This window comes from Coptis chinensis, chromosome 6 (assembly GCF_015680905.1).
Source record: "Coptis chinensis isolate HL-2020 chromosome 6, ASM1568090v1, whole genome shotgun sequence".
NCBI classification, from domain to species: domain Eukaryota; kingdom Viridiplantae; phylum Streptophyta; class Magnoliopsida; order Ranunculales; family Ranunculaceae; genus Coptis; species Coptis chinensis.
The window spans coordinates 92,852,665-92,870,077 of NC_141461.1; the positions used below are offsets into that span (position 1 = coordinate 92,852,665).

Here is a 17,413-nt window from a genome sequence, read left to right on the forward strand (position 1 = left end):
CCTGAAGAGAAACTGGTACCAGAAAATGATGAGATCTCAATATTCTATGCGTATTCGGGAGAAGTGTGGGCCAGAAAGGATATGACCATCGATGACGTATTTACATATACAGTAGCTACTAAAATATCCAAGGGCAATACTGAACCACGTAGTATAAAAAAATGTCGACAAAGATCTGATTGACCAAAATGGGAAGTTGCTATCAAAGTAGAATTAGAGTCTCTCAATAAACGTGGTGTATTTGGACCTATAGTACAAACCCCATAAGGTGTTAACCCTGTAGGTTACAAATGAGTGTTTGTTTGGAAACGAAATGAGAAAAATGAAATTCCTTGATATAAGGCACGCTTTGTGGCACAAGGTTTTCTGCAGAAACCTGGGATTGATTATGAAGAAACATACTCTCTCTTATGGACACACAACTTTTTCGGATATCTAATAAGTTTAGCTATTTCCAAAAGCTTAGATATGAGACTCATGGATGTAGTATTTGCCTACTTGTATAGGGACATAGACAAATATATTTACATGAAAATCCCGGAGGATTTGGTTTGCCTGAAGCAAAATCAAGGAGTGCGTGACTCAATTAAACTAAGACGTTCATTGTATGGTTTGAAACAATCCGGAAGATTGTGGTATAATCGTCTTAGTGAATATTTGTCTAAGGAATGGTATGCAAATAATGAAATTGGCCCATGTGTCTTCCTAAAGAAATCATTAAATGGATTTGCAATACTAGCCGTTTATGTGGATGACATAAATTTGATTGGAACTCCGGAAGAGCTCGAGATAACTGCTCAATACCTAAAGAAGGAATTTGAGATGAAAGACCTTGGGGAAACAAGACTTTGTCTCGGCTTGCAGATCAAGAGAAGTTCTAGTGGTGTATTAGTCCACCAGACTAATTACACCAATAATGTTTTGAAACATTTTTATATGGACAAGGCACATCCATTAAATACCCCAATGGTCGCCCAGTCCTTTGAATCTGAGAAAAGACCCATATAAGCCCCAAAGAAGAAAATGAAAAAAAGTATTGGGTCCTAAAGTACCATACTTGTGTAATTGGTGCATTTATATATCTAGCACAATACGTGCACAAGATCATACATTGCATTTTCTATTATTAGTTTCTTATCAAGATATAATTGTGCACATACACTTAGACACTAGAATTATGTCGAGATATTTGTATGGAATAACTTGTATGAAACTATTTTATTCTTATGGTTCCACTAATGACTATGATCTAGTTGGCTATGCAGTCTTTGGTTATCTATCTGACCATCAGAAGGGTCACTCCCAAACAAGTATGCATTTCTTAGTGGTAATGCTGCCATTTGTTGGCATTGCACTAAACAAACTTTAGTGGCAACTTCCTCTAACCACTCTGAAATTTTAGCTCTTCATGAAGCTAGTCGTGAATGTGTATGGTTAAGGTTATTAATTAGGCATATTCGTAGTTCTTGTCAATTACCTTCTATAACAGGTGTTCTCAACATTATTTATGAGGATAATGTAGCTTGTATAGCCCAGATTCAATAAAGATTTAGAAAAGAAGACAAGACAAAACACATTGCGCCAAAATTTTTTTGCACTCATCAGCTTCAGAAGAAGAAGCAGATTAAGGTCGAGCAAGTTCGTTCTAGTGATAACCTTACTGATCTCTTCACTAAATCACTACCGAAGCATACATTTCAAAAGCTTGTATATGGGATCGGCATGCGCAGAGTTCACCACCAAGCACCACCAAGACATATAAAGACTTGTCTTTATCATGGAGAGTAATAGAACAGGGGGAGCATCCTGAAGTATGTGTCCCAGGACATATGCACTGTACTATTTTCCTTTATCTAGGTTTTATCCCACAGGGTTTTCCTAGTAAAGGTTTTAATGAGGCAGTATTAAGCAAGTCACAATGATTCTGAGTAATGTTGTACTATTTTTCCTTCGCTTTGGTTTTTTCCCAATGGGTTTTTTTAGTAAGGTTTTAATGAGACAACTGTCATTGGATAGTTATAGAGCATCTAGAAGAACGCTACAAAAGATGCATCCACCATAATTTCCACAAGAATGGTGGACATCCAAGGGGGAGTGTTATGAAATCTGTGGGCTTATATGGATGCTCACCATTGATATGTGTTATCCTGATAATCCTCTATCTTGGTATTTATCCTGATAATCTTCTATCTTGATGTTTATCCTGATCATCATCTATCTTACTGTTTTATCATGTTAATCTTTTATCTTAGAAAGGAGGTTACCTAGTTGTATATAAAGGTATCCTCCCATTCATATTTACCTCAATGAATAAGAATTATCTCTATCTCATTCTCTCAATGATTCAATATATGTTAAGTTAGTATGGTGTTCTCTCTAAATCAGTTTAATTATAACATAAGAATTATTTTTTAGAAAAAGAATATTTTTTTCTAAAAAACAGTTAAACATGTTTATTAAAACCAAAAGGGCCAAATAATTATGTGTTTAAAACCAAATCTAACACAAATAATTGATACCAAACAACCAAACACAAATCAATTTTTGATCTAGTGACCAGACAAAAAATGAAAATGAAAATTACCAAAAACTAAAAAGAATGGGGAAAACTCCACAATTTTTGTTTCTCATTCTTTAAACTCATTTTTTTTTTGTTTAAGTTCTCATGGATTATTTCATTTTGAGATAATAGTTTTTTAAAAAAATTACTAAACAATATTTTTTTATATATCCAAAATTGATTATGGGACTCATAATAGATAATTTATCATGAAATAGATTATCAAAATAATTTCAAAAACAATTTTTCTGTAATATATGTTTATATATTGACAATAAATAAATAGAATCGGAACGCCTAACTTATTTTGTACAGTCGGGTTTTGTTTTCACTTTGGACCCCGGTGAAATCAAAGGTCTAATGGTCCTCCATATACGATCATCCAGAAAGTAGCAAAACTGCAGCCCGGCCCAAGAGAGTCAAAATTCATTTGACCAGCACACAAAACGTTGAAAAGTCAAAACCCTATTGAGTTTCGTTCTCTTCTCTTCTAGGGTTTATCACTTTTCCCTTGATCATTTTTACCAATGGAATCTCACAAAAAAAGAAACAAACGAACTAGTACTATGCCCCTCTTCATTAACAAATCTATTCTTGTTACATTTTTTACCTTTTTTTTTTTACTGTGATTGATTGGGCTGTTTTATGGTTTCAGATAATAACAGTGATGAAGGACTACTTAAAGAAGAAGAAGAAAATGGAAAACAACAAATCGTTAATGCCAAAGGACACGTACAGCAATTGCAAAGGCTTCAAGAAAAAGTAATAATTTCCCCCCACCCCTTTTTATTAACATAAAAATTATGAGTTTTTAATTTTTTTTTCTTCATGTTTTGACATGGACAGGACCCTGAGTTTTATGAGTTTTTGAAAGAGCATGACAAGGACCTTCTAGAATTCGATGAAGATGATGACGACGACATTGATGTGAGTGCTGCTGTATACACTAATGTATATATTAGTTATGATGCCTAGTCTAATATTGCATATATGTGTAGGATAATGACACGAAAGATAATGAAACTGTTCAAGAGGAGACACAAAAGCCATCAAAGAATGTTATTACAGCTGCAATGGTTGATTCTTGGCGTAAAGAAATTCTAGAAAGTGCCAAGTTGAGTGCGGTCCGTTCTCTTTTGCGGGCTTTCCGTACTGCTTGCCACTATGGTGATGACCGTGAAGATGAGTCTTCATTGAAGTTTAGTACCATGTCTAGCAGTGTCTTTAATAAAGTAATGTTGGTTGTCCTTACTGAAATGGACAGTATTCTTCGAGAGTTGCTAAAATTACCCACAGCTGGAGGAAAGAAAGAAACTATAATAAAACTTATGAGCACAAAACTGTGGAAGAATTATAACCATCTAGTGAAATCGTATCTTGGAAATGCTCTCCACGTCCTAAACCAAATGACCGACACACAGATGATCTCATTCACTTTAAGGCGCCTCAGATTCTCGGCCTTATTTTTGGCTGCATTTCCAAGCCTCTTGAGGAAGTATGTTAAGGTATGCCAGAAAATACATTTCAGTTCTATTTCAGCTTTGTGCCTACTTGCCTTAGTGGTTACTGGATTTTATGTGGGTTGAGCTTGATGACTGTGGATCTAACAAATTTAACTCTAATTTGTTAATTCGAAATAATTAAAAATATATGCAGCTTCTTCTTCATCTTCTTCTTCATAATTATTATTATTTATCTTTTTCATTTAATTGACGAATGCTATTGAGGATTCATCTATTGTAATCATAATCTGTTCATATTGTATTTGAAATCTGGCAGTGGTTGTTTTTCTTTCTCATCGTCCAGCAGAAAAGTCGTTATGAATTTGATATTGAGATGATTGATGCTTTTATTTGTTGGTCAATTTTTTGTTTTTTTTCCCTTTTGTTGCTAGAAGCCTTTTCTAAGTACCAAATTATGTTGATTTATGAGTGTTAGAGGTTATTGTGTGAAGGTTCAATGCAGCATCTTTTAAAACATTTGACTATATCCCCCTTCAGGATCTCACTATGAGGCAGCTTTACCATAGTATTTCGATTCAATGATACTTTTATTGATAAAAATCGAGTCAAAATAAAGAAATACTGTGAATCTAGTAGTTTCAAATATGGCCTTAACTTGTAACTGCATTTCAGAGGTAAAATGTTTTATTTAATTTTGCAGGTCTCTCTTCACTTTTGGGGCACAGGAGGCGGTGCTCTTCCAGTTGCCTCCTTTCTATTTCTAAGGGATTTGTGCATTCGGATTGGATCTGATTGTGTGGATGAGTGCTTTAAGGGTATTTATAAGGCATATGTTATGAATTGTCCTTTTGTAAATGCTTCAAAACTTCAGCACATCCAATTTCTTGGAAACTGTGTCGTGGAACTTTATGGGGTGGACCTACCAACTGCTTACCAACATGCCTTTGTTTTCATTAGACAGTTGGCAATGATTCTGCGGGAGGCACTTAATAATAAGACTAAGGTAATTCACCATGGTTCTTTTTTGTTCTGGTCTGACTTGCTTAAACCTTGTACTTAATCATTGTATTTTAAGTAATGTAATCGTTGACTTTAATTTGATCGTTTAAGATGGAAGCTTCTATTAATTAAGATGAACAAGCATAAGTAGGTTGAGATAACCTACACGTACAAGATAAAAAGAGAAAAAACAAGCTTCAGTCAACAATACACCTACATTCTTCAATAATGAGTAACACCCAAAAAGTTGAAACTGATCTCCAAACTAGCAACAATGTGGTGAAAGGAATGTGCATGAACTCAAGAAAAACTTAGGACCGCTAGCATAGGAATCCCTTGGTAGTTAGTGTGGCACGCAGTAAATCATGGCTGACAGATGTACCATTAAGATGGCACTTGTACAGTTGTACTTTTTTCGTGGGTAATCCTTTTTGCCTTCTGCTAAAGGAAACTATAAATATCTTTATGATGCATACAAATAGTATTAAGATCGGAAAGAAAAATATGAAATGCTCATTTTTTTGTTCTGCCCGAAATGAATGCAGAACCTAGACCAAGGTCTTTTTAGAAGTACGTGACTACTCTCAACTGATGCTAGTTCTGATCAAGCCTACTATTGCTCCACTTAGCCTTAGACATTACAATATAAAATTAATGCTAAAGAATAGCAATTACATGATGCCTTAATTACTAGGTTACATTGACACGGGCACGCGTGTCGGTGTCCGACACGGATACGGCGAGCAGTTGAAGATCGATACGGGGACACGGATAGGAATAATTAATTAATTTTTTAATAATTATAAATTTATTAGATTAGATGGTAAATCAGAAATTCGAGGTAAATTAAATACAATATGTGTCCGTGTGTGTCCAACACGGATACGGACACGGACACGTGGATACGTATCCGACACAGATTTTTTTCAAAATATGGCGTGTCCATGTAACCTAGCTTAATTACGATATCCTACGGTCTTTAACTAGGGGTCTTATGTCATGTTACTACTCTTCAGATGGACCGTTTTCGTTCTTAACCTTCTTTTTAATAACCAAGAATAATTAGTCAGAAAATACTTTTAAGTAATGACTAAGAATTGAACATACCCACGGATATGTAATAGGGAGTCAATTGGTGTGAAATGTGTACTGATTCCTATGCGCGAAGTTGCTTTGACTTGTGAGAAATATCCGGATATTTCTCTCTTTCTTTACTACAATTCCATACTATTAATTTATTTATCCGTTAGATCTTCCAATGCTTATCATCTACCAAAGTAAATTAGCAGACACATCCTGGGTCCTGGGATTCCTGGATTTTTCCTCTTCTTGAAATAAGAGGAAGAATAAATATTTCAGACTTTTCAGTTAACACGTGGTTATAACGTTTAAGTGGCAATGACATGACTCTAATTGTTTAATTGAAAGCCGTAGGTTGATTACAAATCTAGTGATGTAAGAGTTGGGCTTGATTGAAGCGATGGAATCCCTGGTTTATTCAATTGGACAATGACAGGAATATAATGAATCAGTTAAAGTTTTACAAGTCCTGCAGTATGCTGAAAGGCCATGTTTCATTATTAGCTTTTCAGGGGCTTTCTTGTTTTGTTTTGGAAGAAATATATTCAGTTTTCGACAGTGTCATCTTGGTTGAACACTGTAACCATGACAGAAAAGATAAGTATAGATGAGTAAAGCAAAAGTAAAAGGATGATTTGCTGATCAAATTCTTAACTCTCAGTGCTTCTCTTCAAGCAAAAAGATACCTCTTCTTTAGTTTCATCAGAACTGTCATTCTTATAAAGCATACACTGAGGGACTAGAGCATTTGTATCACCCATAACTAGGGCAAGATAATTTCTACCATTATGGAACCTTTCTACTGGGGCTCTGGGGTCTTGGTGATATTGTGTTCCTTTACTCTGCATCTTATATCAAGATTTTTGTTACATCGTAATGACAGTGCTGTATGTATCTATCCATGTTTTTTATCCATCATCTTCAATTTGTAACTTCTTTAGAAATCCCAGATCCATGATTAATCTATTTTTTGTTGCACTGCATACTTGTTTTCAGGAAGCATTTAGAAAGGTTTATGAATGGAAGTTCATGAATTGCCTCGAGCTCTGGACTGCAGCTATCTGTGCCTATAGTTCTGTAGCTGATTTCCGCCCCTTGGCATATCCATTGACTCAAATAATTTCTGGGGCGGCCCGTTTGGTTCCAACTGCAAAGTACTTCCCACTCAGGTTGAGATGTGTTAGAATGCTTAACCGCATTGCTGCTGCCACGGATACTTTTATCCCCGTCTCATTGTTGCTGCTTGATATGCTGGAGATGAAAGAACTAAATAAAAAACCAACTGGTGGTGTGGGCAAAGCCGTAGATTTACGTACAACATTGAAAGTATAGTTCTCCCTTGTTGCTGTTTGTTCGAGCTAAATGGGTCGAAATTTATTATTCATGGCTTGTTTAATCCATTGTTTTTCATGGGCTTTCGGCTATGCTTTTCCAGGTAAGCAAACCAACTTTGAAGACTAGAGCATTTCAAGAGGCATGCGTGTTTTCCGTGGTTGAGGAGCTTGCTGAACATTTAGTTCAATGGAGCTATTCCGTAGCATTCTTTGAGATGGCTTTTATTCCTTTAGTACGACTGCGATGCTTCTACAAATCTACCAAGGTTGAAAGGTTCCTGCGTGAAATAAAGCAACTCATTCACCAGGTGATTTCTAGCCCGATGTCTTTCAATATAGTGAGATTTTGTTGGTTTATATATTTTTTTAGTGATAAAAAGGTTCCTGGTACAGATTGAGGTCAATGCCGAGTTTACAAACGCGAAACGTGCAACTGTTACATTTTTGCCTAATGATACTGCAGCTTCATCGTTTCTAGAGGTTTGTTTATACTGGAAATTCTATCCCTTTTCTTGATAATAGTGTACTCAATGGTTTAATGCAATACAATCATGTCTTCTGCAATTCACTCTGCGTCCTTTACACTATGCGGACATATTTTTCATGGGGCAGAAATATGTGTTCCCAACCTTCATTCTATGTCGTAAGATTTGGCTAAATTGTGATGTGGGAGGTCACTTGAGTTACTTCTACAAATTGAACATAGGGGGAAGATCCTGGCAGAGAGAACGCAGTTCTACCAAATGAATATAAAAGCCTTAGAAACAAATAGTGGCATTATTAAATTTGATTAACAAAAGGACTGTATCTTTGGGCCTTCACGTGGGTTACTCTCGAGTCTCAAGGTGAGTGCTAATTTCCTTAAAAAATTTAAAACAGCTGGAATGTTGTCTGATATATGTCATCTGCAAAGCATCCTTGGATAGGAATAAAAATGCCATCTAATTGATTAAAGATTGCAATCCAATTTGTTTTCTTTTGTTTTTCCTATTGAACTTACCAACCTAATCTGTCATTATAGGATGAGAAGAAGTCGAGGAGTAGCCCAATTTCTCAATATCTTGTTAGTCTTCACCAAAGGGCCCAACAAAGAAATGATTCAATGGTGGAGTCCAGGTCTGTATCATTGTCGTTTGGTGGATTTAACATTTATATTTTGTTTAGAATGCTGACACTCTTCTTGTATTCAGTGTTGTTGTTGGAGCTCGATCATCTGTGTTTGGAAGTAAAATATCAGATAATGATGAAGAAGATGATAGCAGAGCTATGGAAGAAGGTGCCACTGTCTTTAATTCATCCTGGTTACCAGGAAAAGATTCCAGGTGAGATGTTGGTATTAGCATAGTGCTTATGTGTCGTATTAGATATTAAGCTGTATGTCTACCATAGTTAGGACTGAACTATCTAAATGTTTTGTGTCCTAGGACTGAAAAACCAAAAGAGAAGAAGGTTAAGAAGAAGCAAAAGGAACAGCAGGATGTGGTAGCTCACAATGAGGATATTGTGGAGGAACTGATCCTAAGTTCGGATGAAGAGGAATCAGTGAGTGACACCTCCTCTTTGGATATGGAGGATAAAGCAAAATCAGCTCCTCCAAAGCAGGTGAGCAAGAAACGGAAACCATCTAGAGAAACTTCGAAGAAAGGAAAATTCCATACCAGGAAGCCAAAGAGGAAGAAAACCTGATGTCAACGAGCCAAATGAGTAGCTAATGGTACTAGGTTGCGCATTCATACAAGAGAATTGTTTTGTTCTTGTGCTGAGGTAGTTGTACAGGAGGCTAGTGTGCTGCATGTAAGAGCTCAGTGTGAGGTGTATTTAAACTTCCAAGTTTGTAATTTACTGTTGTACGGTTATCAGTTTTGACTGTAGTTGTTTTTCTTTGTTGGCAGACAAAGATGACAGGGATTGTTCTTTGTAATATGCCAAATTCTTTGATTCGTGCGGAAAGGACTTTAAATCCAAATCACTGGAATGGAACACACATAATCTGTGGATCAAATAACTTTATATATCATTTTCTGCAAGTGCCAAGTACTTGTTGCCCTTTTCTAATTTAAATCCAGCAGTGTCTCTGAAATGGCACAGTCTCTCTGAAATGGCAGTCTGTGAGCACACGATATGCTATAGAAGTGCACCAAGCTTTCTGGTGTAATTCACGTTGTCATCTAATGTCATCTTCATATCATATTTGTACTGATATCCTAAATCTACAGCTTTGTAGAGCCACCTTTTGACTCCCGTCTTATTCTTCGACAATTCTGGAGTCAGCGACAGATTACATAGAATTAGGAATAAGTGCTTTCTTTGACTCATAGTAAGAGTAATTCAGAGTTCTAGTAGCCCAGCAAAAAAAGAAAAATCAGAGTTCTAATAATTGCTCAAGAGTTCTGGCATAAACTGCAAGGGAGAGTTGCTCAAGAGTAGTAATAATTGCTCAATGCGAGGTAGGAAAGTGTATATCTTTAACCACTAGGCCACAATCAAGAGTTACAACATCCAAGCCAACCTTCACCTTATTTTACCCACAAAGAACAATAAAGTAACATCTCGATATGCATGAGCGTCGTGTAGTTTGAGAGAAGACTAATGAAGTGCACCCAGCTTTCTCGCACATTTGACATTGTCATCTAACATTTTCTGTATATCATATTTATACTGAAAACCTAGATCTGTTAGCTTTGTAGATCCACCTCTTACTCTCATGTCCTGTTCTTCTCTCACTCTGAAATAAAATTTCAAACCAGAGAAACAGAGTAGATTGCATCAGGAATAAAACTGCTGTTAAATGGATAAAATAGTCTATAAAGGAAATAGTCCATAGAGTAGTCCTCTAAAGGAAATAGTCTAACAGAAAGTTGAATGAAGTGACTTCACCATGTATGCAACTTAAAAAGACTGATACTTTTGTTAGCACACAATAAATCTTCCCATAAATCTTTCAGACTGACAGACTAGAGAACTTGTGGGTTGATTTAGAGCACAGAAACAGTATGAACTGGTGCTTAACTTGACTAGACTTGAATGTATGTAGACTCAGTAAGCCAATTAGGAATATATAGAGCGAACAAAGTACCCAATTTTGTTTTTTGAAAATGCTCAATTCGTTGTGGCAGCAACGATTAAGTGCTAACCAGTGCATGTACTTCACAGGTTACACTACTGAGCTTAAAAGTTCATTCTTGTAATTCACACCATATACCGAAATAAAACTTTTCATTAATCCGAGACAATTTCTTACCCTTCTGTTGTAACCGTAAGATCCGGGTAATTTTGTCGATAGTAATCTGTGACCTGCCCCAAAGTTGGGTAATCATTTGCACATATGAATCTGCCGTTCATTAATGGTTTCTCGATGCAGAAGATATGAGCATCACAGACATCATCTATATGAAGTAAAGGTATTGAACCTAACATTTCTTGTAAAAGTTTCAAGTGGTTGAAATGCGCGGTATTGTTTAGAACCGGTGATAGAATCGCTTCTTGGGATTGTCCAAGGTGCGGAAGAACTGTATCTCCTACTACTAAACCACAGGCAAGAGTTACCACATCCAAACCAAACTTCTCCTTGTCGTTAAACCTCAACACCTCCTTCTCTGCTAGTGTTTTTGAAGTTGTATAATCCTGCAAACATCAACGCCACAAGTACAGAATGCTTAAAACAGGCTTCCTACTATTCTATAACACATGCAAATTGTAATTTTCAAAAACTAACAGAAAAAAAAATACGACTTTTGTATTTCTCAGGAGAATGATCATGTATGTTGTGAAATCATTTTGAAGTTTCTACTTCAACCAAACTTAATAACAGGCCTCGGACAAGGTATAGCTGAATATGTCCAGTACGTTAAGAAGTACTTACTGAAAAGAATTTGTCGCCGTAGACAATTGAGTGATCTACAGGTGTCCAGCAGAATTCGTCAATGAAGCCATTATAACCAGTTCCATCCTCTTTCATTGGTGATACGGACACCACACTGGCAGTGTAGACGAGTCGTTTAATTGTTCCTGATTTTATACAGGATCCTAATATACTCTTGACCCCAGCTATGGCTGCTTCAGTAGTGTCTTTGAACTGTTTACAATGAATACTTTTAATAGGCGACTAAAGAATTATCTGGTACTTGATAGAAAAGGAAAATTTTTGTAGACTACGTGGAGAAGTTGCATGCATGAGAAAATTTTCATGTTCGTGTTGTATACGACGAGCAAAATTAAGAAATTCATCATTGAACATTAAACATATCAAACACGAGAGTTTTTAAAAATCATACAAGAATCTCCGCTACGAAATTGAAGCTTAGTTATGCAGGTGTTGTGCCAACAACTAGATCATATCAAACGGTTCAGGCTATTGTGATTTTGGTTGAATGTATTCAGTGTATCCTGTACACTGTCAGTTAAACACAAGGATTAAAAAAACCTACCACAGTGCTTTCGCTGTTATGTTGCATGGGTGTAGCAGCATGAAACACATATTCACAGCCCTCAATTGCCGATTGAAATGAATCAGGTTCATATATGTCAGCCTTAAACAACTTTAATCTTTCTTCTGCATTTGGAAGTCCTTTAAGAAGGCCAACCTTTGATAAATCATCTGTAACAAAGAAACATAGTGCTTTGATCCTATCTGACAGCGAATTAAACTCTGTTCGTTGCTAGGGAAAAGTGACACCACATGAGACATTTACTTGAATCACTATGCTTTTATGTCAAGGTTAGGAAATCTTGTTAGTTGGAAAAATGAACTGTACGTTCGAGATAAACAACTTATAATTACGTAGCTAGTACCTAGATTTCTGAGGGTAGCATGGACGATGTACCCTTTGGCCAAGAGCTTCATAACAAGCCAGGAAGCTATAAATCCGGCACCACCTGTAACACAGACCTTCACTTTGGTGTTCTTTTCTATCTCCATTCTGAAGTTGCTGCTGTTCCTGTCCATTGAAATGGTTTTATACTGTATATATATATTGAATAATGAGAACCACTTATAATGAAACGTAATCTTCAGTCGTCCGACTTATTAGCTATCAGACCCAAGCCCACATTTTTTAGTTCGGCCCAAGCCCAACAAAAAAACCGGCATTGTTCATCTCCCTCTCTCCCTCTATCCACCACCAATCAACCACCACCAACCTCCACTAATCCGCCACTTTGACTCCAGCGGTTTGGTTCCTGCTGAAAACCCCTACCCAATGATACCAACAAATTGCGATTTTCGAAACTCTCTTTTCTATAAAACTCTCTATTTTGTTTCGAAATAGGGAAAAAGATTTATCCCGTAAACCCACGTCTCCTATTTCCACTAACATTTATCCTATTTTATTTTATCTATTATCCATTATTATTATTATTAAAAAAAAAATAATAATAAAACACAGAGTGTTATATTGTCATTAGCTCGAATACCAATACTAAAACTGCAACTCATTTAAGTACATTTTGCATCTAACAAATTTCTTACATTTCTATAATATTGTGCTAGAGTTTTTTTGGTAAAAGATTGTGCTAGAGTTGCTAAAACAAAACATACCCAAATACTCAATACAGTCGCAAAGGCAATACTAATAAGTAATAACAAAGGCAATACTAACAATAAAAAAGAACCCAAACCAATAAAGTTTCACAATAATAAACGACTTTTTTTGTCAACAGCACATTTAAGTGACTAGCTCGAAATGAAGTGCATTTGATATTTTGTACCGAATTATCATCTAACACAGCATGATTTGTAACATATGGAAACGTGATATACACTCTACAGTGTAAGAAATGAGCAGGAATGAAACAACGAAGAGAATGAGTAGCTTACCATTTCAGCAAGAGAGAGGGAGCCGAAAACGAAATTCTGCAAAACACTAGAATACTTACATTAATCTCGTGACAATGGCTAAGCACTTGAGCATTCAAGGAGATGGTCTGAACCATTCAGTGATTATACACAGATGAGTTTCTACAATTTCTCAGTGCCAGTACAATGCACGAAATACAAACTTGAAGAGTTTAAAAGTCACCTGTTTTTCGTGCAACAACTAAGGTGGTGTTTGTTTTGTTTTGTTACTATAAGCCTTGTTATTTATAAGTTTAAAAGTTTATATAACTCAAGTTTTGCTACTTACATTTTTTTTACACTTATAATTAGCAAAAATATACCATAAAAAATAATAATAAATAAATAAATAAATAAAAATCATGTGGTCCACCACTTACAATGTGAATAAGTAGTAAGCAATTACAAAAACCAAAAAAAATAAACACCCCCCAAGTCAGTTTTTGTTTTTAATATCTTTGCCATCAATTTCAATGTTGGGAATGTGGGCTAAGATGCTCCAGTCGTCCTCTCTGCTATGTTCTCTCGTAATAATCGGGCAGACCCTGATTTGCAATTTGCGAAGCATGGTAAGTGGTTTCAACTCCTCTGCTTTGAAATCAAGGAATTTGCAGGAATTAAAAATCAATTCTTGAAGTGACGTGAGTTGGTTTAATCTTTGGGGGAGAGAGGAATGTGGAAAAGCTATAAATTGAAGAGTCTTGAGGTTGTTGTTGTTGTGGGTGAGGGACATTAACGATTTTGAGACAACACCTACATCGAACCATAAATCCAAACGTTCAAGTTGAGGAGGAAACAGGTAGTGCGGCTCCACCTTCAATTTTGGGCCACCACCGAGGCAGCCAGGCCTGTCGATCGAGGACAAACCCCTCATGGCCTCATGATCTCCACCTCATGGGGTAGGTACACACCAAGACCCTTCCTCACCAGTGGGCTATCTTGTTGGGTCGTGTATATTTTACTAGGTTGTGTAATGCTTTCACTGCTTTGGCCTGGTCAGGTTAGGAATAAATATGTTGGATTTGCAGGCATTGGGTTTGAAAGACATATTGATTTCTGTAAAGTTGCCTACGATGGTCACTTGGAATAAGCCTCTAAGCTTTTTCAAACTTAATACAGACGAATCTTCTTTGAACAACCCGGGTTGTTCTTGCGGAGACGGTGGTATATTTGTTTATTTAGTTTCAAAAAGTTTATGAGTCCCATATCTTGGAGACTTGGACTTCAACACTCCATGAGTATTGGACGCATTGACTCATGCTTACGGCGCTCGATCATACATAATGCCAAATAATCAAATTAACGGCATGCTCCATGTTCTTGTAATTCAAAGTGCCAAATATAAATATCTTCTGATATATTTAACTACTGAAATTTAGACATATATATTTCTGATATATATCAAATTCAGTTTTTGTTTGCGTTAAACACCCCATCATTCATTCATGAAACAGTAGGCAAATTCTTGTAAAACAGAAATAAAATGGATTGATATATCGGGGATATCACATTTGTTCATTTATTTTTTTCTTTTTGTGTGTGTGCTGAGGAGAGGCTGGGTGTTGGTTTCTTAAAAATTATAAAAATTAATCCAATATATCTTCCGCTCTACTAATACAAGAGCAATAGTTTTATTACGATAATACGACGTCAATGTGTTATTCCGAACTAGCTATATATATTCCTTATTGCGAAAAAGAACCATAGATCAAAATTCGGCTATGGCAGACAATCAAATCTTTAGACATTTTCGAACACACTGGCATAGTTGAGAATCTTTCTGCCAACCCTAGAAATCATATCACTTGTGCATCAAAGAGAGCGTAAGCAGATTGCACATTCAACACAGGGAAAGTTGATGCCGAATTTCTTAGCATCTATTGTAGAAATTTCCACAATATCACAGCACTTCCAACTATGCAGCATGCACACGGCATTACGGCAAAACAGTTTGGTTTTATATGTGGCTCTGAGACTCTTAGCACACTCTTTCAGGAATTTTTTTGAACCTACCTTCCCTATCGAGGATGATCGTTTCCACTGTTCGTGATGTGGCCACATCATTTTAGCAGGGACTTTATTTTCAATGCTTTTGTAGTAAAATTGTAAAAGTGCTTGTTTATCAATTTAACTGTCAAATCCTACAATGCAAATCCATTTTGCAGTAAAAAATCTGTAGTAATTTTGTTCATGATTAACTGAAAATTGATTATGCCAATCCAATTTTCATTTGCAATTAAATTTTATAAAATGCCGGGTCAGAATGTCAGATAACATACTGCCTGACAGCGCACGTTAAAGTTGCCTAACTTGATGTAAAAGGACCACAATACACCCTGACGTGCACGGTCTAGCAGGCCTAACCTTTGTTAATCATCTTTTGAAGAACTAATTCAAAGGATCTAGAAAATTAGAACAACGAATAATGATAAGTACATTCTTATCAAATTTACGTTAACAGTGATTTACTGCAATTGTGCCAAAAAATTAGAAAATCCCTACATAACACAGACTACTAATCTACTATTTAAAAAGAAAATTAGGAGTGATATTTTGATACTTGGATCCATCTGTTGATCTGTGATAGTGTGATACTCAACAAAAGCAGAAAATGAGGCATTTCATCATTCATCAATTACAAATACAGTAGATACCCCAATCAAACTACAGATACAGCAGATACCCCACTCAATTCTTATGTCTAAGAGGATGCAGTTTCAAGGGTAGCTTGTTCATGCCACACCCCATTTAGATTAGACTGCCACAATCTTACCACCCCATCACTTCCAGTTGTTGCCAGTGTCATTCCTCCCATGTCCCACTCCATTTGCCATACCTTAAAAACAGAGGTTAATGTCTTAATTAATTTTCAACATTATTGAAAATTGTTTCCAAGATAGAGGTTTTGAAGTAGAATGAATGCAATTGTGTGCCCAAAAGAATGCCAACAATCAGGGAGGTGGCAATTACGACAAGTAGTGGCGTCCATAGCCCCATATTAATCTTTCGAATGTAAGAGGAACATAAACATGCTATTTCAAAAAAAATCACCTCGCCTTCATGACCAGAGAGTAAAGCAACCTTCTCCACCGAGAGCTTTCCATCTGTGTCAGGCATCAGCCCAATATGCCATATTGCAATCCCTTTGCTCGTTGCAACCGCTATTACCTCATATGGTCTGATAGAAAGTTAACAAGTTTAGAATGTATAGTTATATCAATTTAATCGAGTATCAGTTACTGGGTGGACCAAGTTCATGGACAATATATCAAGAGCATTATGTAAACTAGTAAACGGGCACGTTGCACGTGCTAGGTGAGAAAATTGGGGTGGAGAAAATCAATATGTAACATGTTTTAGATTAATAAGGGAAAAAAAGTTCAATACGCTGTGTCATGTTGCAAATAGATCTTGTCGAGCATTTATATGCGATTGAGGAATATTGTTGGATTCATATGAGGGTACTAACTGTAAGATATAAGAATATTATATTATGGTGTGCAACATAATTGCTAACATTGGAGAATAAAATTTCTCAAAAAAAATACAAGAAGAATAACATTTTTTTATTATTGTCTTCAAAAAATATCTAGAGAATCCATAAGTTCTTTTTTTAATGTGATTAAATAATCAGGTAGTTTGGACAGAGAAAGGAATTGTTGGTAGCTAACAAATGATTTTTTTTTTTTTTTTTTTTTAATATTTAGATAGATCACATTGAGAAACAATTAGAAAAATACATTGGACACTGTTATATTTGTGCTATAATATGTGGATTGAATTAAATGTGTAAATTAAAGTTTTTTGGAAGATATCTATGTGGGAAGACTAACATTTAAAAAGTTTCAATAGAATGTGGATCTTATTTCATGTGAATGGAGATTCAATGATTCAAATGATGGTGTGATGATTTTTTTTTCAAACTATCTGTTTGGAGGTGGCGTCAAAAGAAAGAAATTATGGATGCCAGTCGCATCGCTGAATTTCATCTGTTTAACCCTGTTGTTAGTCGCACAATCCTTTGATCAATTCTTGCATTGGTTATTGGTCCCCATTCTGAAAATGTTATTAGCACTTAATTCCAAATGCATTTTTTTTTTGTAGGTTTCAGGCTTAAACAAAGAAGTAAACGATAGATATTTTC

At 35.9% G+C, this 17,413-nt stretch overlaps 2 protein-coding genes and 1 pseudogene across 5 annotated transcripts in view; 1 reads left to right on the top strand and 2 right to left on the bottom strand.

Moving 5' to 3' along the window:
* The first annotated feature begins 2,962 nt into the window (after positions 1-2,962).
* Positions 2,963-9,420, top strand: LOC147495509 (nucleolar complex-associated protein 2-like). Of its 2 annotated transcripts, XR_015197534.1 has the most exons (12): positions 2,963-3,121; positions 3,216-3,322; positions 3,407-3,487; positions 3,559-4,065; positions 4,724-5,026; positions 7,099-7,428; positions 7,538-7,744; positions 7,830-7,916; positions 8,458-8,552; positions 8,627-8,758; positions 8,861-9,230; positions 9,329-9,420. XR_015197534.1 is itself a non-coding variant. In XM_086564153.1 (11 exons), exons 1-11 carry the CDS (start codon positions 3,088-3,090, stop codon positions 9,120-9,122), a joined length of 2,145 nt encoding a protein of 714 aa, XP_086420279.1. In that variant the 5' UTR covers positions 2,963-3,087; the 3' UTR covers positions 9,123-9,420. The 2 variants fall into 2 exon arrangements, 1 of the variants encoding a protein (XP_086420279.1); XM_086564153.1 differs by having other exon boundaries at positions 8,861-9,420.
* Positions 9,421-9,789: 369 nt separating this feature from the next.
* Positions 9,790-12,400, bottom strand: LOC147495510 (NADPH HC-toxin reductase 1-like). Of its 2 annotated transcripts, none has more exons than XM_086564155.1 (5): positions 12,228-12,400; positions 11,864-12,084; positions 11,299-11,511; positions 10,678-11,060; positions 9,790-10,161 (listed from the first exon to the last, which is right to left on the bottom strand). In XM_086564155.1, exons 1-5 carry the CDS (start codon positions 12,379-12,381, stop codon positions 10,023-10,025), a joined length of 1,110 nt encoding a protein of 369 aa, XP_086420281.1. In that variant the 5' UTR covers positions 12,382-12,400; the 3' UTR covers positions 9,790-10,022. The 2 variants fall into 2 exon arrangements, with proteins under 2 accessions (XP_086420281.1, XP_086420282.1); XM_086564156.1 differs by having other exon boundaries at positions 11,864-12,033; positions 12,228-12,396.
* A 3,470-nt stretch (positions 12,401-15,870) lies between these two features.
* LOC147495511 (protein SEH1-like) overlaps positions 15,871-17,413 on the bottom strand; it is a 69,224-nt pseudogene continuing 67,681 nt past the window's right edge. Inside the window, exons 10-11 of the transcript XR_015197535.1 lie at positions 16,321-16,447; positions 15,871-16,105 (exon numbers count right to left, since the gene is read on the bottom strand). The product of XR_015197535.1 is annotated as a protein SEH1-like (transcript). The remainder of the gene's footprint in view (positions 16,106-16,320; positions 16,448-17,413) is intronic.